This window comes from Nelumbo lutea, chromosome 1, assembly GCF_056320005.1.
Source record: "Nelumbo lutea isolate HS-2025 chromosome 1, American lotus-T2T, whole genome shotgun sequence".
NCBI lineage: Eukaryota > Viridiplantae > Streptophyta > Magnoliopsida > Proteales > Nelumbonaceae > Nelumbo > Nelumbo lutea.
The window spans coordinates 76,130,596-76,155,504 of record NC_142684.1 but is presented as its reverse complement, the minus strand read 5'-3'; the positions used below and the strand labels follow the sequence as shown (position 1 = coordinate 76,155,504).

The window sequence follows — 24,909 nt, the reverse complement described above, 5'->3', positions numbered from 1 at the left end:
TTAGATCTATCCATAGAGAAAATAGCACATCTAATTTCGCCCTCCTCAAAGTTCCTTTCCAACCATCCTTTATTTTCCTCATAGGCTCAGTTTGGAAGGAGTACAAATACATACAAAATAACACAAAACACAAGGTTTTGCGCTCTACATATTTGTATTTGTATTCCTTCCAAATGGAGCCATAAAGTCTTGGCCAAGTGACACCTTCCAACTCCACCCTATTACCTAGAGGCCCCTTAGAATAGATTTGAAGTGGGCAACAAAACAATTGGCCATCTCCTCTTGAGATTCGTAAGTTACTCCATCCACTTCAAGTTTATTCACTAGATTTTTCCTCCTCCCATTGGCCATCTCATGGAAGAATTAGTGTTTCCATCACCTTCCTTAATCCATTTGCATCTAGATTTTTGCCTCCAAGAGATTTCTTCTCGCAATAGTACCTCTTTTAGATCCCTCTTTAGCTTCCATCTCAATTCTCTCCCCTGCATATTCATGGTTCTTTGGGACTCCTTCACATCCAACTCCTCTATATGGGTTAGCAAAGTTGATCTCGCTTCCTCTAATCTCCCAAATTGGTCTTTATTCCACTCCTTTAGTTTTGATCTCAAGCTTCTCAATTTTTTGTGGAATCTCACCCCTTTCCACCTCACCCCACTTATATCTTCCCTGCACCATTCCTCAATCTTCTTCACAAAGTTTGGGTGTGTTAGCCACATGTTTTCAAATCTGAAGGGTCAAGGACCATGCCTGTGTCAACCACATGTTTTCAAATCTGAAGGGTCGAGGGCCATGCCTAAAAGGTTCCTGCCCTAATTTAATGGGACAATGATCGTAAGTGACTCTGGGTAGACCTCTAGCTACCAAATTCCTCCAATGACTTTCCCCACTCTCACTAAAAAGAAATCTATCAAAATACATAAGTATTAAAACCAAAGATACCACCCTCCATATCCTCGCAAAAGAATCCTTTCAATCCCATTAAGTTCCATACAATCCATAAGAAGCAAATCATCATATGTGTTGAGTAGAAAAGAAGAAGAAGAAGAAGAAGAAGAAGAAGAAGAAGAGAAGAGGCTGTAGACTTAAGGCCTCAAAAGAACTGCTTCATGCGAGTGAAGCATTTGTATTTATACTATACTGGCCATACAACACAAAAGGACTACAAAATTACAAAAAATATCCCTGTGGGCACTAAACCTGCGTACAGTACATATAATACACCTGTCAACACTCCCCCTCAAGTTGGAGCATAGATATCAATCATGCCCAACTTGTCACAGAGACCTTGGTGTCTGGAATGATTTAGCCCTTTTGTAAAGATGTCTGCTAGTTGGTCTTCAAAGCTGATGTATGGAGTGCATACTTTGCCTGTGATGATTTTCTCTCTGATAAAGTGCTTGTCAACTTCAATGTGCTTTGTTCTATCATGTAGTACCGGGTTGACAGCGATACTTATAGCTACCTTGTTGTCACAGAGAAGAGTCATGGGTTTATCAACTGAAAAACCCAACTCTCCCAATAGATTCTTTATTCACATACCTTTGGCTACTCCGTGTGCCATTGCACGGTACTCAGCTTCAGCACTGGATCTAGCTACCACGGTTTGTTTCTTACTCCTCCAAGTAACAAGGCTCCCTCCAACAAAGGTGTAATAACCACTAGTAGACCTTCTGCCACTTTGAGATCCAGCCCAATCCGCATCTGTGTAAATTTCAACTCTCAAATGTCCATGTTTCTGGAATAGTAAGCCAACACCCGGGAACTTCTTAAGATATCGTAGTATTCTCTCCGTTGCTTCAAGATGAGTGGACCTAGGTGCATGCATGAACTGGCTAAGGATACCAACCACATATGCTATGTTTGGACGAGTCATAGAGAGGTACAACAATCTTCCTACAAGCCTCTGAAATTGCTTCACATCCTTAAGAGGTTCACCTTGGCTGTCACTTAACTTATGGTTGGGGTCAATGGGAGAGTCAGTTGGTTTAACCCCAATCTTTCCAGTGTCGTTAAGCAAGTCTAGGACATATTTCCTTTGGGAGATGAAGATACCCTTTTCTGATCGGACAACCTCAATTCCAAGGAAGTATTTGGTGGGTCCTAGATCTTTCACTTCAAACTGAGTGGCAAAGAAGCCCTTCAAACTTTGAATTTCATCCTCCTAGTCACCAGTAACAATTATGTCATCCACATATACTATTAGGGCAGCCATTTTACCTTCTACCCTTTTTACAAACAGTGTGTGATTTGACTGACATTGCTTGTTATCCCCTCTGCTGAACCGCAATATGAAATTTGCTAAACCAAGCTCTTGGTGATTGCTTTAGCCCATATAAAGACTTCTTTAACTTGCACACTTTCTGTTCACTTCCTTGAGCCAAAAAACTGGGGAATTGAACCATATAAACTTCCTCTTCAAGGTCACCATTCAAGAAGGCATTCTTGATGTCGAGCTAATGTAGATCCCAATTCAGATTTGCAGCAAGAGAGAAAAGTACTCCAATAGAGTTCATTTTGGCAACAGGGGCAAAGGCTTCTGCATAATCAACTCCATATACTTGAGTAAAACCCTTTGCCACTAAACGAGCTTGATACCTCTGCACAGTTCCATCAGCCCCATGCTTAACAGTGAACACCCATTTACATCCAACTGGAACCTTACCCTTAGGGAGATCAACAAATTCCCACATGCCATTCTTATGAAGAGCATCAATTTCTTCCTTCATGGCATTTGTCCATTCTGGTACTGAGAGAGCTTCTGCCACATTCTTGAGAATAGGGATACTGTCAATGGAGGTAAGGCACAAAATGAAGGTGAGATGTTCTCATAGGAGACAAAGTTGGAAATGGGGTGTTTAGTGGTGCACAACCTAACACCTTTCCTGTGAGCAATAGGAAGGTCAAGATCATTAGCAACAGGGAGGTCAGGACTATCATGGGGAGTCAAGTTACCTGAGAGAGTATGATCTTCCCCCGAAGAGTTTGATGGCACTTGAGGTACAACTTCTGAATTCTCCATAGCTCTTGAACTTGGTTGGCCTTTATGACGACGAGAAAAAACACGGAAAGGTGGAGGATCAGGAAGAGAAGGTGGAGAAGAAGAAGGATTAGGAAGAGGAGGAAGAGAAGGGGGGGAAGGAGAAGGATTAGGAAGAGGAGGAAGCTGAACCAGTTTCTCCTCATGCCTACACTCCCCCTGAGGAGAAACAGGAAAGAAGGGCTCATCTTCCAAGAAGGTAACATCCATGGAGACAATGAATCTCTGAGAAGCAATATCAAAGCAACGATACCCTTTCTGAGAGAATAAGTAGCCAAGAAATATGCACGGGATAGTGCGAGAGTCCAATTTCCCCTGGATGGGAGAAAGGTTTTGGACAAAGCACCGACAACCAAAAACACGAGGAGGGATAGAAAGAAGAGGGGCCTTGGGAAAGAGAAGCTGACGTGGGGCTTTGTACTCTAACCAACGAGAGGGCATTTGGTTAATGAGGTATGTAGAACAAAGGACGACCTCAAGCCAAAAACGTTTGGGAACATTCATGTGGAGTAGTAAACCCCGTGCCACTTCAAGGAGGTGTCAGTTCTTCCGTTCAGCCACACCATTTTGTTGTGGCATACGGGCACAAGAGCTCCAATGAAGAGAGCCATGTGAAGCAAAGAACTCCATGAGGTCACTATGAAAAAACTCTTTTGCATTGTCTAACTGAAATATTTGAATCTCAGTCTGAAATTGGGTGAAGACCATCCGTTGAAAATCTTGGATAATTTTTGGTACTTCCTCACGGGTTCGCATTGGATATACCCAAGTATATCTGGAATTATCGTCAATGAAGGTAATGAAGTACTTGTAGCCACTCTCAGAAGGTAAAGTAACAGAGCCCCACACATCAGAATGCACAATGTGAAAAGGAAACTCAGATTTACTATTTCTTTGAGGAAATTGAGTTCTACAATGCTTGCTTAACTGACATGTTTGACAAGAAAAATTAGAAACAAACATTGACTTACACAGTTTTGGGAAAACCAATTTCAAGGTCTCAAAAGACAAATGACCCAGACGACAGTGCCACAAGTACATTTTACTCTTTTTTGAACTGACTCATAGACTATGTAACATGAAGAACAGCCGTATTCTCCAGCATGTAGAGTCCATCAACCATACGTCCCCTACCAACCGTCCTCCCCGAGGCCAGATCCTGAATCACACAATGGGTAGGGAAAAAAGTCACAGAACAGTTTAAGGAATTTGTAACACTACTGACTGAGAACAAATTCATAGGGAATTTTGGAACATGAAGAACATCAGAAAGAGTAAGGCCGAGGGGAAGAGAGAGAGTTCCTTGACCAGCTATGGAAGTGTATGATCCATCAGTTAGTCTCACTTTATCTCTTCCGGAAAGAGGGTGATAAGTTTGAAAGTAAGAGGACATATTAGTCATGTGTTTTGACACTCCAGAATCGATGATCCATGGAGAGTCAAGGTTGTGTGAAAAGGCATGGAAAGGTGTGGTAGGATTATTTGATATGGATGCAAAAGAGGTGGTGGGAGGAGCATCCATCTGGCGAATTGCTCTACCATAAAGCTCCAAATGGTCACAGTAGTTGTGTTGGCTATGTGGTGTTTGAGTCATAGTAGACGTGGAGGACTGATTCTCCCGAGTAACCATATTGGCCATGTGGTATTTCTTGATACCTTGTTGCCCGGGTCTTCTAATTACATCTGAGCCTTGCTTCTTAGATAAATCATGAGCCCACTTTGGTTTCCCATGGAGATCCCAACAAGTATCTTTGGTGTGCCGGGGCTTCTGACAATTAGTGCACCACAATCTTTCCTTATTCATGATTCTAGGTTTAGAAGTACTCAAAACAAAGGCACACTGCATTACAGAGCTGTTACAGTCCACAACTAGGCACTTGATGATTTTCGGTTTCACAGAGAACCAAACACAAACACTGCAATTGTAGTACTAGTTTGTATAACCTACCCTTTGTAGGAGTCCACAGAACAACATACGAACACTGCACTTGCAGTGTAACCAGGTCTAAATGACCTACAATTTTACAACTTTCATGCAGCTTCTCAGTAGGAGCAACAATACAAGTGTTGATATCCACACCTAATCGGTAGGAACAGCAATACAGCAATACAAGTGGTGGTTCACCACACCTAATCGGCTGATATCCACTTTCCAGGGCAGCCAAACAGTCACTTAGGGTTTAGGGTTCAACAACAGTCCCTTAGAGAGCTGAATAGAGCAGCACACAGTCGAAGGAGGGAGAAAAAAAAAAACGAACAGTCCCTACTCAGATTTTAGGACATTAACAGTCCATCGAAAGAGGGCAAGAAGAGAACCATAAACAGAGAAACTTCAGTTCAGTACCCAGATCACCCGAACTGTGAATAGGCAGTACACTAATGGACCCAATCTTCTCTGCAGGCCAGAACCCTTCTTTGTACATCTAGGATGTTTTTCCACAGTCTTCTTAGCCGAGCAACCCCAGAAAACATGTAGCAGAACTCTTTTCTGCGCTAGGAAGTTGAACAGTCAGCTTTCTTGTAGCAGAACCATACTCGGCAGTGGAGACTAACCGCAGCATTAGAGAATGCTTCCTCTTCCTTGTCTTCGAGCATCAGGACCATAGCTTCTACGCAGCAGTGAAGAGAGACCTCAGCTGGTTGTTTTCCAGGTCTAGTTGGTCCTGCTCTGATACCATGTTGAGCAGAAAAGAAGAAGAAGAAGAAGAGAAGAGGCTGCAAACTTAAGGCCTCAAAAGAACTGCTTCATGCGAGTGAAGCATTTGTATTTATACTATACTGGCCATACAACACAAAAGGACTACAAAATTACAAAAATACTCCTGCAGGCACTAAACCTGCGTACAGTATATATAATACACCTGTCAACAATATGTACAAATTAGTGACTAGTTACTCAAATGTCATATATAGAGAATATCTGTGGGGTTGATTGATCTTATAAAAATCAGAAATTCTCATTGGGCTTTAACTTATGATGAGTGGTATAGTAATTAGCCTTAATGATATGCTATGGAGGTGGCAAGTGGTAGCTAAGTTTCAGGCCAGGAGACAGCAAAGGACAGAATTATGGAAAGCCCCATCTCTGGGTAAATTAATATTCAATGTTGAAGGATGATGCCTTGGAAATCCAATAGAGCCAGGGGGGGGCAGGGGTTAGGGATCATTCTGGCAACATAGTTCTCAGTTTTTTTCTGGTCCCATTGGCCATGGTAATTCTTTGAGGGCTGAGTTACAAGCTCTGATTCAATGTAGTGGAGGTAGAGGGTGACTGCTAAACCATAACCAGCTGGGTGAAATCTCAAGAAGAGATCCCTTGGAAGTTTAAGCTGAGGGTGAGACAGGCTCAGGTCCTAGGCACCAACTTGAAAAGCCCATTCAGTCGGGTTCCTAGAAGTGCTAATGTCATGGTTGATTCTCTGGCAAGGGAAGGGGTTTGGGGTGGTCAAGGGCCAGGTGGCAATACATATGTATATATATTGTATTATTGGGCTCCTTTGAAGCAAGCTTGTATTTGGCCTGCTATTCACCTTGGTGACATTGTTTAATGAAAAGTTTCTGTTAAAAAAAATCTGTGCATGGAAAGAGATATTTCTTTCAACTACAGTCATCTATTGTTCTAAAAGAAACTAAAATTGGAACTATTCAAACATTAAAGAAGAATACAAAAAAAAAAGGAACAAAAAACCAAATCTGCTTTACTTTTTTGGGTGATTAATAACAGACAATATATTGAAATTGATCCTTAAAATAAAAGTACATGACCCCTAGGAAATATTGATTGGCTCAGTACGCTAAAAGAAAAAAAATAATTAAGAATCTAGGAAAAGTCTGATACACGGAGAAATGGTATACAGAGCAAATATGATTTCTCAATACATGTATATATTATCACAAGGACAATAACAACTTACCTAACATCACTTCCCTTACGAAAAATCCGAATCGACGGATACCCTTGGACATGATGCCTGCACACCCATTAAGAAGTTCATGAACTTGTAGAAGAACAAAATTAGCAACATAGTAATCAAATCTGAAAGAAAAAACATGGTCAGGAGTAGCAACAAGTTAGAATTCTCTGTACCTGAAAAGCAGGCTATTGGGAAATTTGCTTTGAAAATCTTTTTAACCAACAGACCTATAGGCCTATAGGGACAAGCTACTGCAACCAAATATGCAAAAGGGCCTAGAGGATGGCCTGAGAGTGGAAATTGCTCATGAACTGATCACAAATTATTCAACCAAAAAAAGCTGGTCGCCAATTGGGTTGGGTTGACCAGATTAGGGAGAAAAAAAAGTTCTGGAAGTTAGGACTCATGGTAAGCTATGCCCCAGTAAGGGCAGTAAATCATTTTGACATTTATGGGAATGATCAGGACTTGTGCTCAGCTGCAGAAGAAGTCAAATTCTGGCTCTAGTTTGAGGAGCAAATCAGGTGAATCAAATTGATGTACCCTAATACGGTAGATATCCTCAGGGTTTAGAACAAATTAGTGCTTTTAGTAAGGGCTTAGGGTAGGTTTTGAGTGACTAGCTGATGCAGTAGGGCTGCAACAAACTATCACAAGACAGAAAGAGAGAGGAAGAGAGAAAGAGGGACAAAGGAGAAAGGGTAGAGAAAGAGAAAAGAGAGATAAATCCCAAGGAATCACTCCATACAGCAAACTTGCAAGAGAACTCTAAAGAAATCTTCATTAGCTTCAAAAGGAAGAGAATACATCTATTTATAGAGTGACTTGTGTGGCCCGAAATATTGTTCACCATAATTACAAAAAGCCACTCCATAGAGTGACTTGTGTGGCCTGAAATATTGTTCACCATAATTACAAAAAAGCCACTCCTTGTCTTGTGCATCAAGGAACATAATAACTTTCTACCTACCAATGTTTTAAAAGTGCAAGGGGCAATTTGTGCCCGAAATGCAAGGTGCAAGGCGAGGCACATGCCTTTTTGAAGCAAGGCACAATAGTTTTAAAAATTGATAAAAAAATAAAAAAATAAAACCAAAAAATAAAAAACACTAACATAATATTAATAAAAAATATAACTTAAATTTTAAAATAAATAATTTCAAAAACCTGTTATCTAAAACTAAAATACATAAACATAACATGTAAAGTGTATTCAAATGAAAATTTAAAAATAAAGCCAAACATATAAAGAATTTTCAAGCATGTAAAATCCACAATCTCTTTTTTTCTCAATTTCATTACTTCAAGTAGCTAATGTGATGTAGAGCATATTGCATTCTTTATTCTATGAGCTTCCTTTGTACCACGCCCCTCGAGGCAAGCCCAAACAAGTCCATGTTAGGGTCTTAAATTATTAATTCTCACATAAAAAATAATGATTTGCCTATTAAGAAGATATTTTATTAAAATGAATGAACAAGATTAGCAAATAGGGGGTTCTTGGAGTTGGTGAAAAAAATTAGACATCCAACAATAATAAATACTTCCAACACCCATGGTCAGCTTGAGGTTAAATATTCTGATAATAATAAATCATTATTTGTTAATGTTGTTCATTTATTAGAATGAATGTTGATGCCCATCCTAGAGCTAAAGTGGTGAATGAAGAATGGTGATAACAAAATGTGACAAGCACCAATCATGGGACTATCTGTTAGGGACCCATTGATGAAGGCAGAGGTGTAAACCAGGTCGTGCCACCCATGGCCTAGCACGGCCCGTGGGCCCCTAGCAGGCTGAACGCAACCCGCCCGAGAAACTAGCTGTTAGGGACCCCCCTAATGGCTAGTTTTGACTTTTGGGGGGGAATGACAACAATGCCCCCTAACAACTATAGAACAATTAGTTTGGCGGGCATTTGGGTAAAGTGATAAATGACTTTATAATGACCAAAATACCCCTCACAACAACTAAAAAAATAATTTTTAAGGTATTTTGGGTAATTAAATTATTTTTAATTCCTATAAATAGCCCTATCCTCCACCATTCTCAACACACCAATTCTCAAACTCACTCTATACTCTCCAATTCTCAACTCTCAACTTTATTCAAGTTTCAATTAGAAGAAGGCTTGCTCAAGTATCTCAAATTAGCAATTTGGGAGGCTTGGAGGCTTCAACCGTTAAAATCAAGTTGAGATTCCAAAGTGGCAATCCGGGTAAGTGCAATTGTCTTAATTTTTTTTTTAGAATTAACAAAAATGGCCGGCCCCTCCTCCCGAAACCAATTCCCCAACATGTTCAATGTCGACGATATTCAGTCGCAACATGATAGTGTTAACATCGATATGGATGTCGCTGATATTGTCGGAGCTCCCACCCCTAGTACTGCTACTAGGGGAAGAAAAATAATGGCACTAAATTGACTAGCCCGGTCCAGAAAATATTTAGAATAGAAGAGGTAGAGGGGAATGGAAAAAGAACCGTATGCCAAATATGAGGCACGAGTTAGCAAAATATATCGTATATGCTGAACAACCATTTTTATTAGCTAAAGATACTAAACTTGTAAGATTTTTACGTCATTCTATAAATCCATAATTTAAATAAGTTCCTAGAAATACTATTAGAACATATGCTTTAAAAATTTTGTATTCATATAAACAAATTTTAATTTCTATCTTATCAAATCTTAATTCTAGAGTTGCAATTACTTCAAATATTTGGACCTCTAAATTTAATATAAGTTATATCTGTGTTACTGGTCATTTTATTGATGAAAAATGGTTTTTACAAAAAAGAATTTTAAGTTTGGGTCATTTACTAGAAAATCCCTCATAATTTCATAGATTTACATAAACATACCTTATAGTTTGCATTTTATTAAAACACCTCTTATAGTCAGCAATCTATTTACTAATTGATCTTTCATTAAGAACTATTTGTTTAGCCATATAAAAATAGTAACATGATCACCTAAACTAAGTTGAAAATGTTTTAAGGGCAAGGACTCATGGTTGTTTATTTCAAAAGTACCACTAAACTAAGTGGAAAATTTTCAAGGGTATGGATCCATGGCTGTTTATTCCAAAAGTGCCCTAACACTTTTTTGTATAGAAAACAAAGTTGGCCAATTAGAGAAAAATAGTGGTTGTCCATGTTTTGCTAGGAGTAAAATGGCAATTTTGTTTTTAGTTTCTTTTGATTAAATTTATTTGAATGGATGTTAGTGTTAAAACTGTCATTTTCCACTTTCATCTAATGGAAGGTTGATTAAGTAAATCGATTGCAAACTATAAGGGATGTTTTAGTAAAACAGAAACTATATGGTAGGTTTTAGTAAATTCATAAAACTATAGGGGGTGTTTTAGTAAATGACCCTTTAAGTTTCACTAGGCTTGAAAGGCCACATACTCGCCCAACTATTGTTGCAAGTATTTTAAATACTTTACATACTTATGGAATTGAAAATAATTTTTTTCTATTAGTTTTGATAATGCTAGTAATAATGATTCGGCAATAAACATTTTAAAATCTCAATTAAAACTATGTTTAAATGGTTAATTATTTCATATTAGATGTGCATGTCACATCTTAAATTTATGTATTCAGGATGCTTTAAATATTACTTCTCATCATATTTCTAAAATTAGAAATTGTATTACATATTTATATATATAAAAAGTTCTGAAGCAAGAAAACAAAAATTTAAATATTTATGTCAAAATTATGGTTTAAAATATAAACATTTTGTATTAAATGTTCAACATAGATGGAATTCTACCTATTCTATGTAAGAAAGTTGTATTTCTTACAAACAAATTCTTATTGATTCTTATAATGCAAAAATGTCGCAGAATTACTTCAGGAATTGATAAGTGATAGAGGTAGTGGGGGAGATAAATTCAGAAGCAGAAGAGAGAGAACTAGGGGACAAATTTTGGGAGTTGATCTTGGAACTATTTAGAATCAGAATAGAAGAGGAGCTGAATGTGAAAGAGAGTAGGGTTGAGGAGATTATTCAATTTCCCAGTATAGTAGAGAGAAGTGGATACAATGGAAAATCAAAAGGACAACGGAAAAAGAAGAAGGGGTCAGGTAAGAAACTAGAAGGAAATGAGGTGGAAGAGTCTAGTAAGAAGGTAGGAGAGTCGTGAGCTTTCTAAGAAGAGGAAGAAAAAGTTTGAGTGAGGTGGAGAGGTTGAAGAGTGGGGTGGTTTATGATAAAGCGAGTGGGGGTAGGAAGTATAGAAAAAAAGGAGTAAAGAGGGTGGTTTGGTTTGGGCTACCTGAAATGTTTGTCCATGAAGTTAATAAGCTGGAACATAAGAGGTTTGGGGAGTTCAAAGAAAAAGCGAGTGATCAAAGACTTCTTGAGAAGAGAAAAGCCAGATGTGGTCTTAATACAAGAATCAAAATTGTTTGAGGTGGACAAGAAATGGGTGAGGAGCATCTGGTCAACAAGAAATTTGAGTTGGGCCTTTGCACAATCATAGGGAGCTTCAGGGGGAATTATTACTTTATGGAGAAATGAAGACTGGGAGTGTGAAGAAGAATTAATTGGGAACTTCTCGGTGTCAATAAAATTGAAGAGAAAGGAAGATGGGTGGGCTTGGGTGCTAACTAATGCCTATGGTCCCACAAACCCCTAACGGTTTCTAGGAAGAACTAGCAACCGTTAGGGATTTGTGGGATGGCCCTTGGTGTTTGGGTGGGGATTTCAACGTAATAAGATTCTTGAACAAGTCCAATAACCCGAGTCGTAGGATTACATCTAGCATGAGGAAGTTTAATCTCTTTGTGGAGAATTTTGCATTGCGGGACCTTCCTCTTCAGCAAGCAAATTTTACCTGGTCAAACTTCCAAGAAAACCCTACCTATTGTCGATTGGATAGGTTCCTCTTTACAGTGGATTGGGAAGCTGAATGGGGGATTTTAGGTGTTACAGCATTGTCGAGACCTATTTTAGATCATTGCCCAATCAGGTTGTCTCAAGAAAGACTAGATGGAGGCCCGTACCCTTTTAGGTTTGAAAGCATGTGGTTACTTCATCCAGAGTTTCTAGCTAAGGTAAAAGAATGGTGAGAAGTGGACCAAGTGGAATTTCGACGGAAGGGGTATAGGTTTTACAAGAAACTACAACTCTTGAAAGCTAGACTCAAGATTTGGAATAAAAAGGTTTTTGGTATATTAGAGCAAAGGAAAGTGGAAATCAGTCAAAGAGTGCAAGAGCTAGATGGACTAGAAACTGCAAGAAGGCTGGGGGAAGAGGATAGGATGGAAAGATGGAATTTGAAACAGGAACTGGAAGATCTTCTTAGGAAGGAGGAGATCAGTTGGAGGCAAAAATCCAGGTGCAAATGGCTAAAGGAAGGGGACATCGATACAAGGTTTTTCATTCGTTGGCAAATGGGAGAAGGAAGAATTATGTTTCAAAGTTGGAGTGGGATGGGCAATTGTTGACAAGGGAAGATGGTATAGCTCAAGCTTTGGTTAATCACTTCAAATTAGTGTATAACAACCCAGGGAGACCTGGTGAGAGCTTAGGAGGACTTGGAGTGGAGGGTGGAAGATAGTATCTTATTGGAATCCTTGAAAAAAAAAATTTGAGGCCCGAGAAGTGAGAAATGCAATCTTCTCCATGGGTCGAGCTAAAGCTCTTAGGCCTGATGGTTTTTCGATGGCCTTTTATCAAGATTGTTGGGAGATAATTAGAGAGGATTTGTTGGAGGTTTTTGACGAGTTCTATTAGAGAGGCAAATTTAACTCGGGAGCAAATGCAACTTTTATTGCCTTGGTTCCTAAGAAGAAGGACACTCTCCAACCAAAGGATTTCAGACCTATAAGCTTAGTGGGAAGCATGTATAAGATCATCTCTAAGGTCCTAGTGCTAAGATTAAAAAAGATCCTCCCGTCTCTAATCTCACCGTATCAAGAAGCCTTTGTAGAAGGAAGACAAATTGTGGATCAAACACTCATTGCCAATGAATGTGTTGAGGTGAAGAGGAGGAGAAAGGTAAAGGGGTTGGTTTGCAAATTGGATCTTGAAAAGGCATATGACATGGTGGATTGGGATTTTTTACTAGAGGTTTTCAAATAGAGAGATGGTGCAGTTGGGTAAAGGGATGCATTTCTTCATGTCATTTCTCAATATTGGTGAATGGTGTAGCTAGGGGTTTCTTTCCTGCAAAGAGGGGTATTAGGCAAGGAGATCCATTGTCCCCATTCCTCTTTACCCTAGTAGTTGATGTGTTGAGTGCCATGATTTCAAGGGCCGATGCTAACAATTTGATAAGAGGTTGGAGGATTGGTAGGGAGGAGGTGGTGGTCACACACTTACAAATTGCAGATGACATCATCTTGTTTTGTGACGGGGAGGAAGGGAAATAACAAAACTGAAAGAGTCTAGTGCTTTAATTTGAAAGGAAATCCAATCTTAAAGTGGACTGGGGAAAAAATTGTGTCAGGGCTCAATTTAGGGGAGAGGAGGTGGATTCCCTAGCTAGGATTTTGCGGTGTGAAGTGGGGGGCTGGCCTTTACAATATTTGGGCCTACCACTAGGAGGGAACCCAATGGTTAAGAGTTTTTGGTACCCTGTAATTGAAAGATTCTCCAGGAGGATAGCAAATTGGAAGAGGAATTACATCTCTTTAGGGGGTAGGATAACCTTAATCAAGTCAACCTTAGCCAACCTGCTAGTTTATTTCCTATCTACCTTTAGAGTACCAATGAAAGTAGCTAACTAGTTAGAGAAGATAATGAGGGATTTCTTGTGGGAACCAAGGGATACTAAGAAGTATCACTTAGTGAAGTGGGAGGTGGTTTCTAGGAGTAGGGATGATGGAGGCCTTGGTTTAGGAAATATAAGATTAAGAAACACGGCTTTGTTGGGGAAATGGATTTGGAGACTACCGATGGAATAGGACAGCCTTTGGTCTAAAGTGATTGTTAGTATTCATGGATTGGCAGATAACGACTGGGATGCAGGACTCGACCCTGGGACTTCTCAATGTTCTCCTTGGAAAGCTACTCAAGGTATTTTGCCTCTTATGCTTCCTTATTTCAAATATGATGTCTGCGCTGCTAGAAATAAAGTCTTGTTTTGGGAAGATGTTTGGGTTGGTGAAAACTCCCTTATAGATAGATTTCCTTCTATTTACTCCTTGTCTGAAAACAAAAGAAAAGTGATCTCTTCAATGTTTGTTGATAACTCCTGGGATTTGGGCTTGATAACTCCTTCCTCGAGTGTGGTGAACCTCTTCGATCCAACTTTTTAAAAGCAACCAACGGTTCGTGGAAGAATCATGTGGAGAGCCACTAGAGCTGCTGTATTGTGATCAGTGTGGGAGGAAAGAAACAATAGGATCTTCAAAGGTAATTGCAGATCCAAGGAAGAGGTTGTGGAAGGAATAACTATTAAGGTTATCCATTGGTTGAAATCCTGTGATCTTTTTAAGGATTTCTCAGTTGAAGACATTTATAGAAGTTGGGGTATTGTGGCATCTACTACTACTTCCAAAGCTATGATACAGGAAGTTTGGTCCCCACCGGCACAACAAAGGATGAAACTGAACTTTGATGGAAGCTTTATAGGTAATCCAGGCCCATTTGGTAATAGGAGGTGTTTTCAAAGATAATGAAGGCAAGATAATGGCTTTGTTTTCAGGTCCAATAGGAGTTGGAGATTCCTTAAGAGCGGAAATCTTCGCACTACATCAAGGTGTAAAACTAGCCAAACAATTGGGGCTACAGCAGATTGAGATAGAGGGAGACTCCAAGTTGGTAATTGGGTGGGTGCAATCAAGGAGCTGGGAATTTGGCAATATAGACAGCTGATAAGGGAAATTCTTAGCATAACAAGGAAGGTGAGTGTTTGGTTCAAGTGGGTAAGGAGATCAGCAAATGGTTTTTCTGACGCCCTAACAAAACAAGGGACTATAAGGCAGTCTTTATTGGGCAGTGTTATAATGTTTGATGTTTATTGGATCAACCATTTCTAATAAGGGTTGAATTCTGTATATTATACATGAGGAAGACAAGGAAATGACAATTTGTCTATAAGATTTTTTACAAAATTTTTATGGTGCAACTAATGAATTTTTGGGTATTTTTTACCCAACTAGTTGTATTTTAGTTAATCAGTTATTTATGATTAGTGAATGCTTTGCAAAATATAGAAAAAATTCACAATTTAAAAGTATTATTGAAATAATGGAAAATAAATTTAAAATAACATTTCTCTTTTTTATTGCTTATCTACAACTTTAGGTCCTAGGATTAAGAAAGATGGTTTAGATGTTTTACTTGAATCATATTGCGAAAATATGAATATTGAAATTGAAAATAAAAAAGAAGAAATTAATAATTTATTATTTGAAATGTATAATTTATATGAATATCAAGTGATAAAGCATAGGAAAACTGCAACATGTACATGTGCAACTTCCACTTTTGTAACTATTAGTTCTAATAGTGGAAAAGAAAAATTTTGGTCTCTAATAAGTAGGAGGCATAAATCTACTGCCACTTGATCAACAAGTTCATTTGTTGAACTTAATTTTTATTTACAGCTCCATTGGAGGCATGTGATCTACTAACCCCGCTAGTGTCTACAGCTCCATCGGAATCGTATTTTAGTACAAGTATTAGGGTGATAGGCAACAAGAGAAACTACATGAATGATGAAAGTCTAGAGATGTGCATATGCTTGGAAGATTGGCTAAATGCTAAGGATAGACTACAAGACAAAGGTGGGCATGACACTACACCTGATGTTTCAGTGAAGAAGATGATCAAAGTCAAGGAGATGGAGATGCATGTGGAACTTGAAGAAAAATGACGAAGTCAATATTTTTTATATAATCAATAATTATGTAGCATTTTTTTAAATTATTATAAATTTTGTTTTTCAATTTTATTTAAATTATTTGTTATTTTTTCAACAATGTAATTTTTTATTTTCAATTTATAATTTTATTATATTTTATTCAATTTTCCATATTCCATTCATCCATTCATCCATTGTATTGTTCAAATTCAAATGAAATAAAATTCATACTTCTTTTCCAATTTGTTGTCCATTTTGTAATTTGTTAAGTATTTTTTCATTTTTTGTTAATTTTTTTATTTATTTTTCCAATTTTCTCCCAAAGTTAAGTATTTTACTCGACAAAAAAAAGAAAAAATCAAAATTAAAAAAAAAAACAAAAAAACAAACTAATCCGATACAGGTTGCAGCCCGCCCGATCCAAAGCTCGTGGCACAGCACGCCCGCATAGACTCAAGTTGTGGGCCATGCTAAGCCGACTCCTTAAAGTATCCTAGGAAAGGGAAGCACAGCCCGATTTACACCTCTAGATGAAGGTAAAAAGAAAAAAAAAATTAAGTTTCATCAAGATCTAGTCTTCCCTCCAAAGGTGGACAGAGGCACATCCAAGCGTGTTAAGATGAAGAGGGCAAGATGGTAGGAGCCTAGAGTGACATAAAGGTAAGAAGAAAGTGATTTATCAGGAGTGGTTTGATCATGCTTGGGGTGGTGGGTTTAGCAAGGTTGGCTGATTATTTCTTTGGAGTTACTATTTTTCATTGGTATTTTCTATCACTGCTTGGAGAGGTATTTGATCCATGGCTATTGGTCATTTTCCGTGGACTAATTTGTATAAGCTTCAGCCACAAAGCTTTCTTTGCCTCTGTATCTTGCTACATCTTCCTTTCACCCCCTACCTTGCCAACACATCATCCCTACTGTTGACAAACAATGAGGACTAAGGAAACCTATTGTTAACAGTACAAATCACCAAAAGTAGCAAATAAGCTATGTCAAGAATGGATTTTATATGCATTTTGAAATTAAGACCATCCAAGAAGAACAATCAATCCAGAGATTCCATACCATGAAATTTGCACATTTAGACAATACCTAGATATGTAAGGAGTTTAACATATGTGAGAACACATGTTCAAGTCTCAAAGCAGCCACTTTGTGCAGGGAAAAAATGCCAAAGGTTGGATCATATCCAGTCTACCCCTCCAATGACCCCAGATAGCTGGGCCCAACATTGAGTAATGGCCTTTAAGGAGTGTAGCATGTGTTTATGGTAACACTACCAAGATACAAATAAGAAATTCAATTTACTAAGGGATAAAGGTTGTAGTACCTTCGACACAATTCAATTTGATCAGTGCAGTCAACCTTGCCCAAGAGGATACGCCCATCCAATTCAGGATCATATCTGGAAAGACAAAGGTAAATGAAAATCTCGGAAACCCCTAAAAAACTAAAAGGAAACCCATGTCATAAGTAGGAAGCTCCAAGGGTAATCTTTAGAAATTCCATCCCATACGAAAATGTAATAGAAAAGTATGCGACCACAAAGTACCTTTCTCTCATTATTTTAGCAGCCTTCTCCCAGGAAGGTCTCTGAAACCAATATCCAACATTAAAAGGCACCATGCACAAAAATTAGTCCTTAGAATGAAGAACCAATCAACCACTATAAAATGAACTACTAGCAAGCATGTTTAACTAATGAAACAAGAAAGCAATTCAAAATTATCAAACTATACGTTAGAAATTTAGTCACAACACAAAAATGCAAAAGTTTCAGCATTCTTGTTACAAAACTATCAGATGCAAGCAATGAATTCCAAGTGGTTAACCAGAAAAACTAAAAAAAGGCATTTTTCCATATCAGAGAAATATAAATAAAGATAAAAAACCAACATAAAACTAACACCCAATTACTCTGAGGTTGAAGCAGATAACTCTTCTTAAATTATTCAATATATTATAGGTGCTTTCTCTGTCCCTTACAATCAATGAGATGTTTTTTCATCCTTCCAATTATAAGAGTGTAAAAAGTGACTCTTGATGGTATTAAAAACACAAATTATGAAGAAAGTATTACAATTCACCCTTGAACCAATTTTAAAAGTTGATATACATCATTGGCTGGTTCCTAGGCCCACAGTCTTAGTTCCATCAACTCAATTGAGAGAAATGATGTTATCATGTTTTCAACCATAACACACCACACCCCCCCCCCCAAAAAAAAAAAAAAATCAATGCAGAATGAAGATGATAGGCCACCTATCATAGTTCTAACCCTCTTATTAATTTACCATATTTCCAACCATGGGAGACAATATATTTCCAAATGATGAGACTCCCTGCTTGTATGGCCAATACTATGGTTGTTTACACCATGATTTTTTTTTCAATAACAAAAACTTCATTGAATTCGATTAAGAAAGGATTACATACAAAAAGAGGGAGGTAAACTATATTAACTCCCCCACAAGCAAAGAAAAATGTAAATATAGAATTAGAAATAAGCCCAAAACATAGAATCCATATTCACCCCTTGTTTGGCAAGCCCATCAACAAAAAAATTTGCAGTTCGCTTAACCCAACTGTACTTTATTTCATTATCTTTTGCCAACCAACTAAATTTTTTCCTCTCATTCTTTTATTTCCACATTCCAGGCTTATCATCCTTTAACCAGCTTACCACCACCTCCGAAACCCCTTCAATAATCAGCCTCCTAATATTCAGGTCCCTTGCTTTTTGAAGCCCTTCCAAGGCTGCTGATATCTCAGCCCTACGAGAGTAACCCTCTCCAATTGGGCCAGAGCATTCCCTTCCTCATTTCTGAAAACTCCCCCAATACCTTATTGCCCTGGATTCCCAATGCTACTGCCATCAAAATTCAACTTTATATAACTAGCAGGAAGGACTTGACCCTTTTAACCTGGGTTGAGTTTGTTATTTCTTTCCAACTTCTCAACAAATCATCCAAAGAAAAGTCTGTAAACAGATCCATGGATTTCAACTAGTGCACTACCCTTACGTGGAACAGCTCTATTAAGTTCTCAGCGACCCTCTCCTTTTCCGAAAAAATCCTGGAGTTTCGTTTTTCCCACAAAGACCAACATACAACAGGCTTAACACTCCTCCAGTAGGAAAAGTTTGGATGATCTGTTTTGACATAAAAAAGGAAAAAAAAAAAACTGCTAAAGAAAGAAGAAAAGAAAGAGAAGAAAAGGTTTCTGCTGAGAAAGAAAGAGAAGAGAGATAGAAGACAATGGAAGAAACCAAAATTAGGTCTGGTCGCCCCTTTGATTAGATTATATACTTTTTTCTTTTCTTTTGGATCAATAACAGATTCATTATATTCATTGAAACATCAAACTAATTACAGCACGGAAGACAAACACTCATATCTTCCGAATGCAACTTAAACCCTCCAAAGAAGGAAAAGGAAAAAAGAAACAGTTAAGTTACAACTTAGCCCAAAACAATGCTTCCCTTTCTATCCCTTGTTTAGCTAACCCATCAGCTAAAGAATTAGCTGATCTCTTAACCCAGCCCATCCTGATTTCCATCCCCCGCACCAGCCACCTGAATTTCCTCTTCTCATTTCTGTAGTTCCATAAGCCGCAGCTGTCTTTAATCAGCCACCCTATCACCACCTTCGAGTCCCCATCAATTAAGAGTCTTCTAACATTCATCTCCTTGGCTTTCTGAACACCTTCCATAACTGCCAAGATCTCAGCTCTAAGGGAATCCCCCACACCAATTGGGCCTGAGAACAGGGCAGAGATGATCCCGTTCTCATCCCTAAAAACACCTCCAATCCCTGATTCTCTAAGATTCCCCCTACAGCTCCCATCAAAATTTAATTTTAAGAAGCCAGCAAGTGGGGGAGTCCAAGACACCCTTATTATTGGTTTGATCTGTGTGCAATTTGCAATCTCACCCCACTTTCTCAACATGTTTTCCATTGTGTAGTTTGTAAATAGCTCTAGTGGCTTCAGCCACTGTACAGCCCTTATATGGATCACGGCCATCAATTGTTCAGCCTCTCTCTCCTTTTCTGAGAAGATCCTAGAATTTCTTTCTTCCCATAATGACCAGCATACTGCAGCCCTCAGCCCTCTCCACATAGTCCTTTCCCTTTTCATGTGCCACCTGAAAAAAGAAGGGGAAAAAGGGCTCTGCAAGTCTAATGGAGGGTTCCACCTGCAGCCAAAGAGAGAAAAAGCCCACTCCCAAATTGACTTCGCAAATTGGCAAGACACCAATAAATGAAAACCAGTCTCCCCATCCGCTTTGCAAATAACACACCAATGAGGTGACAAGCAAGTATTGGGTCTCTTCTTTTGGAGCAAATCCCCAGCATTGAATCTCTCCAAATAGACTTCCCAACAAAAACCACCAACCCTAGGAGGAATTGGTCTGCACCAAACCTCATTAACCGGGAAAGGAGAGGTTGCAAGACCGGTGAACTGGCAAAGGACTTTGAAGAAGGAAGCACAGGAAAAAGAGACCGTGGGGGTAGGGGTTCAAATTCTAGAGTCCACCTTAGAAGGGTTTAAGAACACGTTATCAAGAAGTTCAAGGAGGCTCGAAATACTTGGGTCTCTTCTTTTGGAGCAAATCCCCAGCGTTGAATCTCTCCAAATAGACTTCCCAACAAAAACCACCAACCCTAAGAGGAATTGGTCTGCACCAAACCTCATTAACCGGGAAAGGAGAGGTTGCAAGACCGGTGAACTGGCTAAGGACTTTGAAGAAGGAAGCATAGGAAAAAGAGACCGTGGGGGTAGGGGTTCAAATTCTAGAGTCCACCTTAGAAGGGTTTAAGAACACGTTATCAAGAAGTTCAAGGAGGCTCGAAATACTATCAAGGTCTGAATCCCTCCCAAACCCCGAACTGGAAGAAGAATGGGTGATGAAAGAAGAAATTGGCTCATGTTTAAAATCAGAAAGAGAGTACAGAGACAAGTATGCCTATAGTAAGTCAGCTACTAATAAGAACTAAATAAGCATTCTTAACTTAAAAAATAAACTAATGGACCTAAGGCCCAATAACTCCCTAACTATGCTATGTAAATAAAAAACAATTAATATCAGCCCAAAACTCAATACTCCACATGATCCTACCCCTTTTCACTAATCAACTAAAAAAATGATGGAGAAAACAAACTCTATACATTCAGTGGGGGGTTCCAACTACACCAAAAAAGGGAAAAATCCCAATTCCAAACAGCTTTTGAATAATGGCAAGACACTAATAAGTGGTACCCAATCTCTCCATCATCTTTGCAAAGAATACACCTGTGTGGGGATAGACAAGTCTTGGGTCTTTTTCTTTGAAGTAGATCACAAGTGTTGATTCTTTCCAAGAAAGTTTCCCAACAGGAGGAATAGGCTTGCACCATATCTCTTTAACAGGGAAAGGCACCCCAAGGGGAGCAGATTGTTGAATTAGGGATTTGAAAAACGAGGCACAAGAGAAACAACCTGAGGGGGAGAGGTCCAAATTCTGCAGTCTTCCTTTAGAGGGTTCAAAAACACATTTTCAAGGATTGCCAAAAGAGCCATAGTATTTCCTAAACCATGAAGTTTGGAATGGTGACAAGTTTGCACCATCATGATCTGCCTTGTGCATGTTGTAATTCTCAGTAAATATTCTGGCATATTCAATTTATCTCCAACAAATATGGCATAGTATTATCATAATACAACCATCAATTAGTAGGATCACAACAACTAAACATATAAAGCATAGAACTTAAAAGCATAGAAACAAAGATGAAATCATTTTGAGCAATCAAATGTAAAACTTAAAAAACAGTTAGTTTTGAAAACAGAGAAGAAACAATAATTTTCTAGGTGCCATTACTTGGTATAATGATAAAATCTCAATCTGGCAAGCACGAGGATGCAAGTTCAAGTCTGAGAGTTAGGGGTGCAACTTGGGTGGGCTCAGGTTGGGCTTTTGTCAAAATTTTAATGGGCCTAACCCAAAGACCCAAGCAATGTAAAATACTAAATTGGGCCAACCCAAGTTGCACCCCTACTGAGTGGCCACTTTGTGCAAAAAAAGGATGTCAAAGGTTAGGACTTTATCCAGTCTACCTCTCCCAAGACCCCAGATAGCCAGGACCTGATGGCCTTAGGAGAAACAGTTGTTTTCTAACAGGAACTCCCCAATAATGATACATAATCGACATCAGAGTCACTGGAAAACCCAATAATGATACAATATATATATATATATATATATATATATATATATATATATATTTGTAAAAGGTAATGTAATTTTATTCAAATCAGAAACTCAAATACAGACTGAAATTCAGACCCAAGAAGGCAGTCTGAAAAACAGTCGGGTTTACAATCTCCACCAAGAGCAAGACTGAAACAAATCGGACAAACTAAGATCTCTGAACTCCACAGAAATGGAAATCCAAGAAATCAACTTGCCCACTGCTCTCTGAATTACACCATCAAGACCTTTAGATCTATTACAAAAAACTCCACTATTCCTTTCAGCCCAAATGGACCACAAAACAGGAGCAGGGATTGTCTTCCACATCAGCTTCCCTCTCTTAGTTAGACCTTTTGATTTCCAACTACAAAGGTGCTCCTTAACCGATCTCGGCATAACCCATAACACCCAACGCTTTGAGAAAATGCATCCAAATCTGAAAGGAGAACGAACAGTGAAGACACAAATGATCTGTAGTTTTTGTAGCAGTCCCACAAAGAACACAAGCTGAACCCAGAATTTTTATGCCCCTCCTTAACAGATTGGACCTGGAAAGGCATTTGTCTAGGGCCATCATCCAAACCAGAAAATTAGATTTAGAGGGGCTTGTAGAATTCCATATCTGTGTAGCTGGGAAATCAGTATGTCCCACACTGCATAACTTAGAAGCCATGGAGTTCACAGAAAATACACCATCCGGCTTCCATTTCCAGCACCACTTATCATCCCCAAGCACAACTATCTTCTGCTTATGAAGGAGAGTCATCAGCTCCAAAAATTCTTCCAACTCCCAATCAAACAAATTCCTCCTTATGAGAAGGGACCAAGACACTAAATCCTCAAGCAAAGAGAAGTAATCAGCCACAGTAGCCTCTTGGTTAACAGCACATCTAAAAAAGAAAGGGAAGGAGCCAGCAAGGGGGCCATCCAAACACCACGTATCCTTCCAGAATTTTGTTCTATCACCTTTACCCACATTCAAAGAAATCCCTTCCCAGAAAAGGGGAAAATTCTTTATAATTCCTTTCCAAAGAGAGTTGCCCCAATTTGGAGAAGGAGCTCTAGTTCTCCAGTTTCCCCATTCCACCCCATACTTGTCAGCAATAAGGGATCTCCACCAAGCATTCCTCTCGGCCGAGAATCTCCAAATCCACTTGCACAAGAGGGCAACATTAAAATTCTTCAACTTCCTTATTCCTAAACCACCTTCAGCTTTTGGAAGACACACTTGGTCCCAATTAACTAGATGAACCCTGTTCTCCTCCTCCCAACCCTCCAAAGAAAATTCCTCTGAAGCTACTCCAATCTTTTAGCTACTCCATTTGGGATATGGATCAAGGAAAGGAAATAAGTTGGCAGATTTGAAAGGGTACCTTTTGTCAAGGTCACCCTTCCTCCAAAAGAGAGGTATTTAGCCTTCCAAGACTAATTTCCTCTCCAATCTTTCAATGACTGGATCCCAAATCAAAGAAGAAAGCCGATTAGCCCCCAAAGGCAAACCCAAATACTTCACAGGAAGAAATTCAGTCTTACAAGCCAACACCACAGCACACTCCTCTAAGTTACAAACCTGCCCCATTAGAATGATATGGCTTTTGTTCAAGTTCACTTTTAGTCCAGAAACCACCTCAAACTAGATTAAGATTCCAAGAATGAGTTCCAACTGGGACGGAGAAGCATCCACAAAACATAGAGTATCATCAGCAAACTGGAGAATATTGACCTCCGCCCCCTCCCCCCCGGACAGATAGCAAAGCCTTCCCAACTGCCAGCATCGGCTGCCTTCTTACAAAACAAGGTGAGGATTTCCATAACACAGATAAAAAGCAAAGGGGAAAGAGGGTCACCCTGCCTCAGCCCCCTAGAACTCTCAAAAAAACCTGCTACTGGCCATTAATCAAGACTGAGAACTTAGGAGAGGATGTGCAAACTTTGATCCAGTTTCTCCATTTCTGCCCAAAATTCATATGCTGCAACACCAAATCAATGCACCTCCAGTTAACATGATCATAAACCTTCTCAATGTCTAGCTTACAAATTAAACCTGGGACCCCCTCTCTTCTTCTTGAGTGAATTAATTCATTTGCAATGAGGACCGAATAAAGCAACTGCCAACCAGGGACAAAGGCACTTTGATTGATTGAAATAACACTTCCTAACACCCCTTTCATTTTCTCAACAAGGACTTTAGCCAGAATCTTATAAAAACTGTGAAGGAGACTAATTGGCCTGAATCTTTGACATTAACAGCCCCTTCAATTTTTGGGATGAGAGTGATGAACGTGGCATTTAAACTTCTTTGGAAAGAGGCATTATCATGAAAAGCCTGAAAAACATTCACAAGGTCTTGCTTTACAATGTCCTCCAATATAAGGGAGAACATAATATCCAGAACTGACATAAGACATAAAAACTCTTTCTAAATATAGTTTCAAAGAAATTACACATCCATTACTATTTACATCTATCCAAAGTAAAATAGAATATCAAGACATACTTTAAGTTCTACCAAAAAAATATCCAAAGTAATAAAATCAAGACACTTTACCTAATAAAATAATAAAAGGAGCAAATTTCCAAACTAAGGTAGTAAAGAATAAAGAAACAGTTTACTAAAAGACGTCCATAAATTTACCAAAAAGGCAAAACCAATATCATAGAGGAAAATTCATTCAAAGAAATTTCTTACGTTAGATAATTAGAAGATCACTAAGCAAGTAAGCATATGAATGCATTTATGCATCATAAGCAGATCTGAAAAGTTAAGGAACTAATTTCATTAATAAGAGAAGTTTTTCAAGATAAAGGCAAAAAACAGAGTGGAAACAGTACCAGGCGAGTACTCCAGGTGCACCAAGGGGCATAAAAGTTGACAACTAAAATCTGATAGCTGCAAAA

At 38.8% G+C, this 24,909-nt stretch overlaps 1 protein-coding gene across 1 annotated transcript in view; it reads right to left on the bottom strand.

The window, feature by feature from the left end:
• Nucleotides 1-24,909, bottom strand: part of LOC148875452 (protein disulfide isomerase-like 5-4) — a 51,575-nt gene that overhangs the window by 8,614 nt on the left and 18,052 nt on the right. The window contains exons 6-9 of the mRNA XM_088964767.1: nucleotides 24,844-24,901; nucleotides 17,331-17,371; nucleotides 17,109-17,183; nucleotides 6,952-7,008 (exon numbers count right to left, since the gene is read on the bottom strand). Coding sequence (XP_088820893.1) covers nucleotides 6,952-7,008; nucleotides 17,109-17,183; nucleotides 17,331-17,371; nucleotides 24,844-24,901 — 231 coding nt within the window. The remainder of the gene's footprint in view (nucleotides 1-6,951; nucleotides 7,009-17,108; nucleotides 17,184-17,330; nucleotides 17,372-24,843; nucleotides 24,902-24,909) is intronic.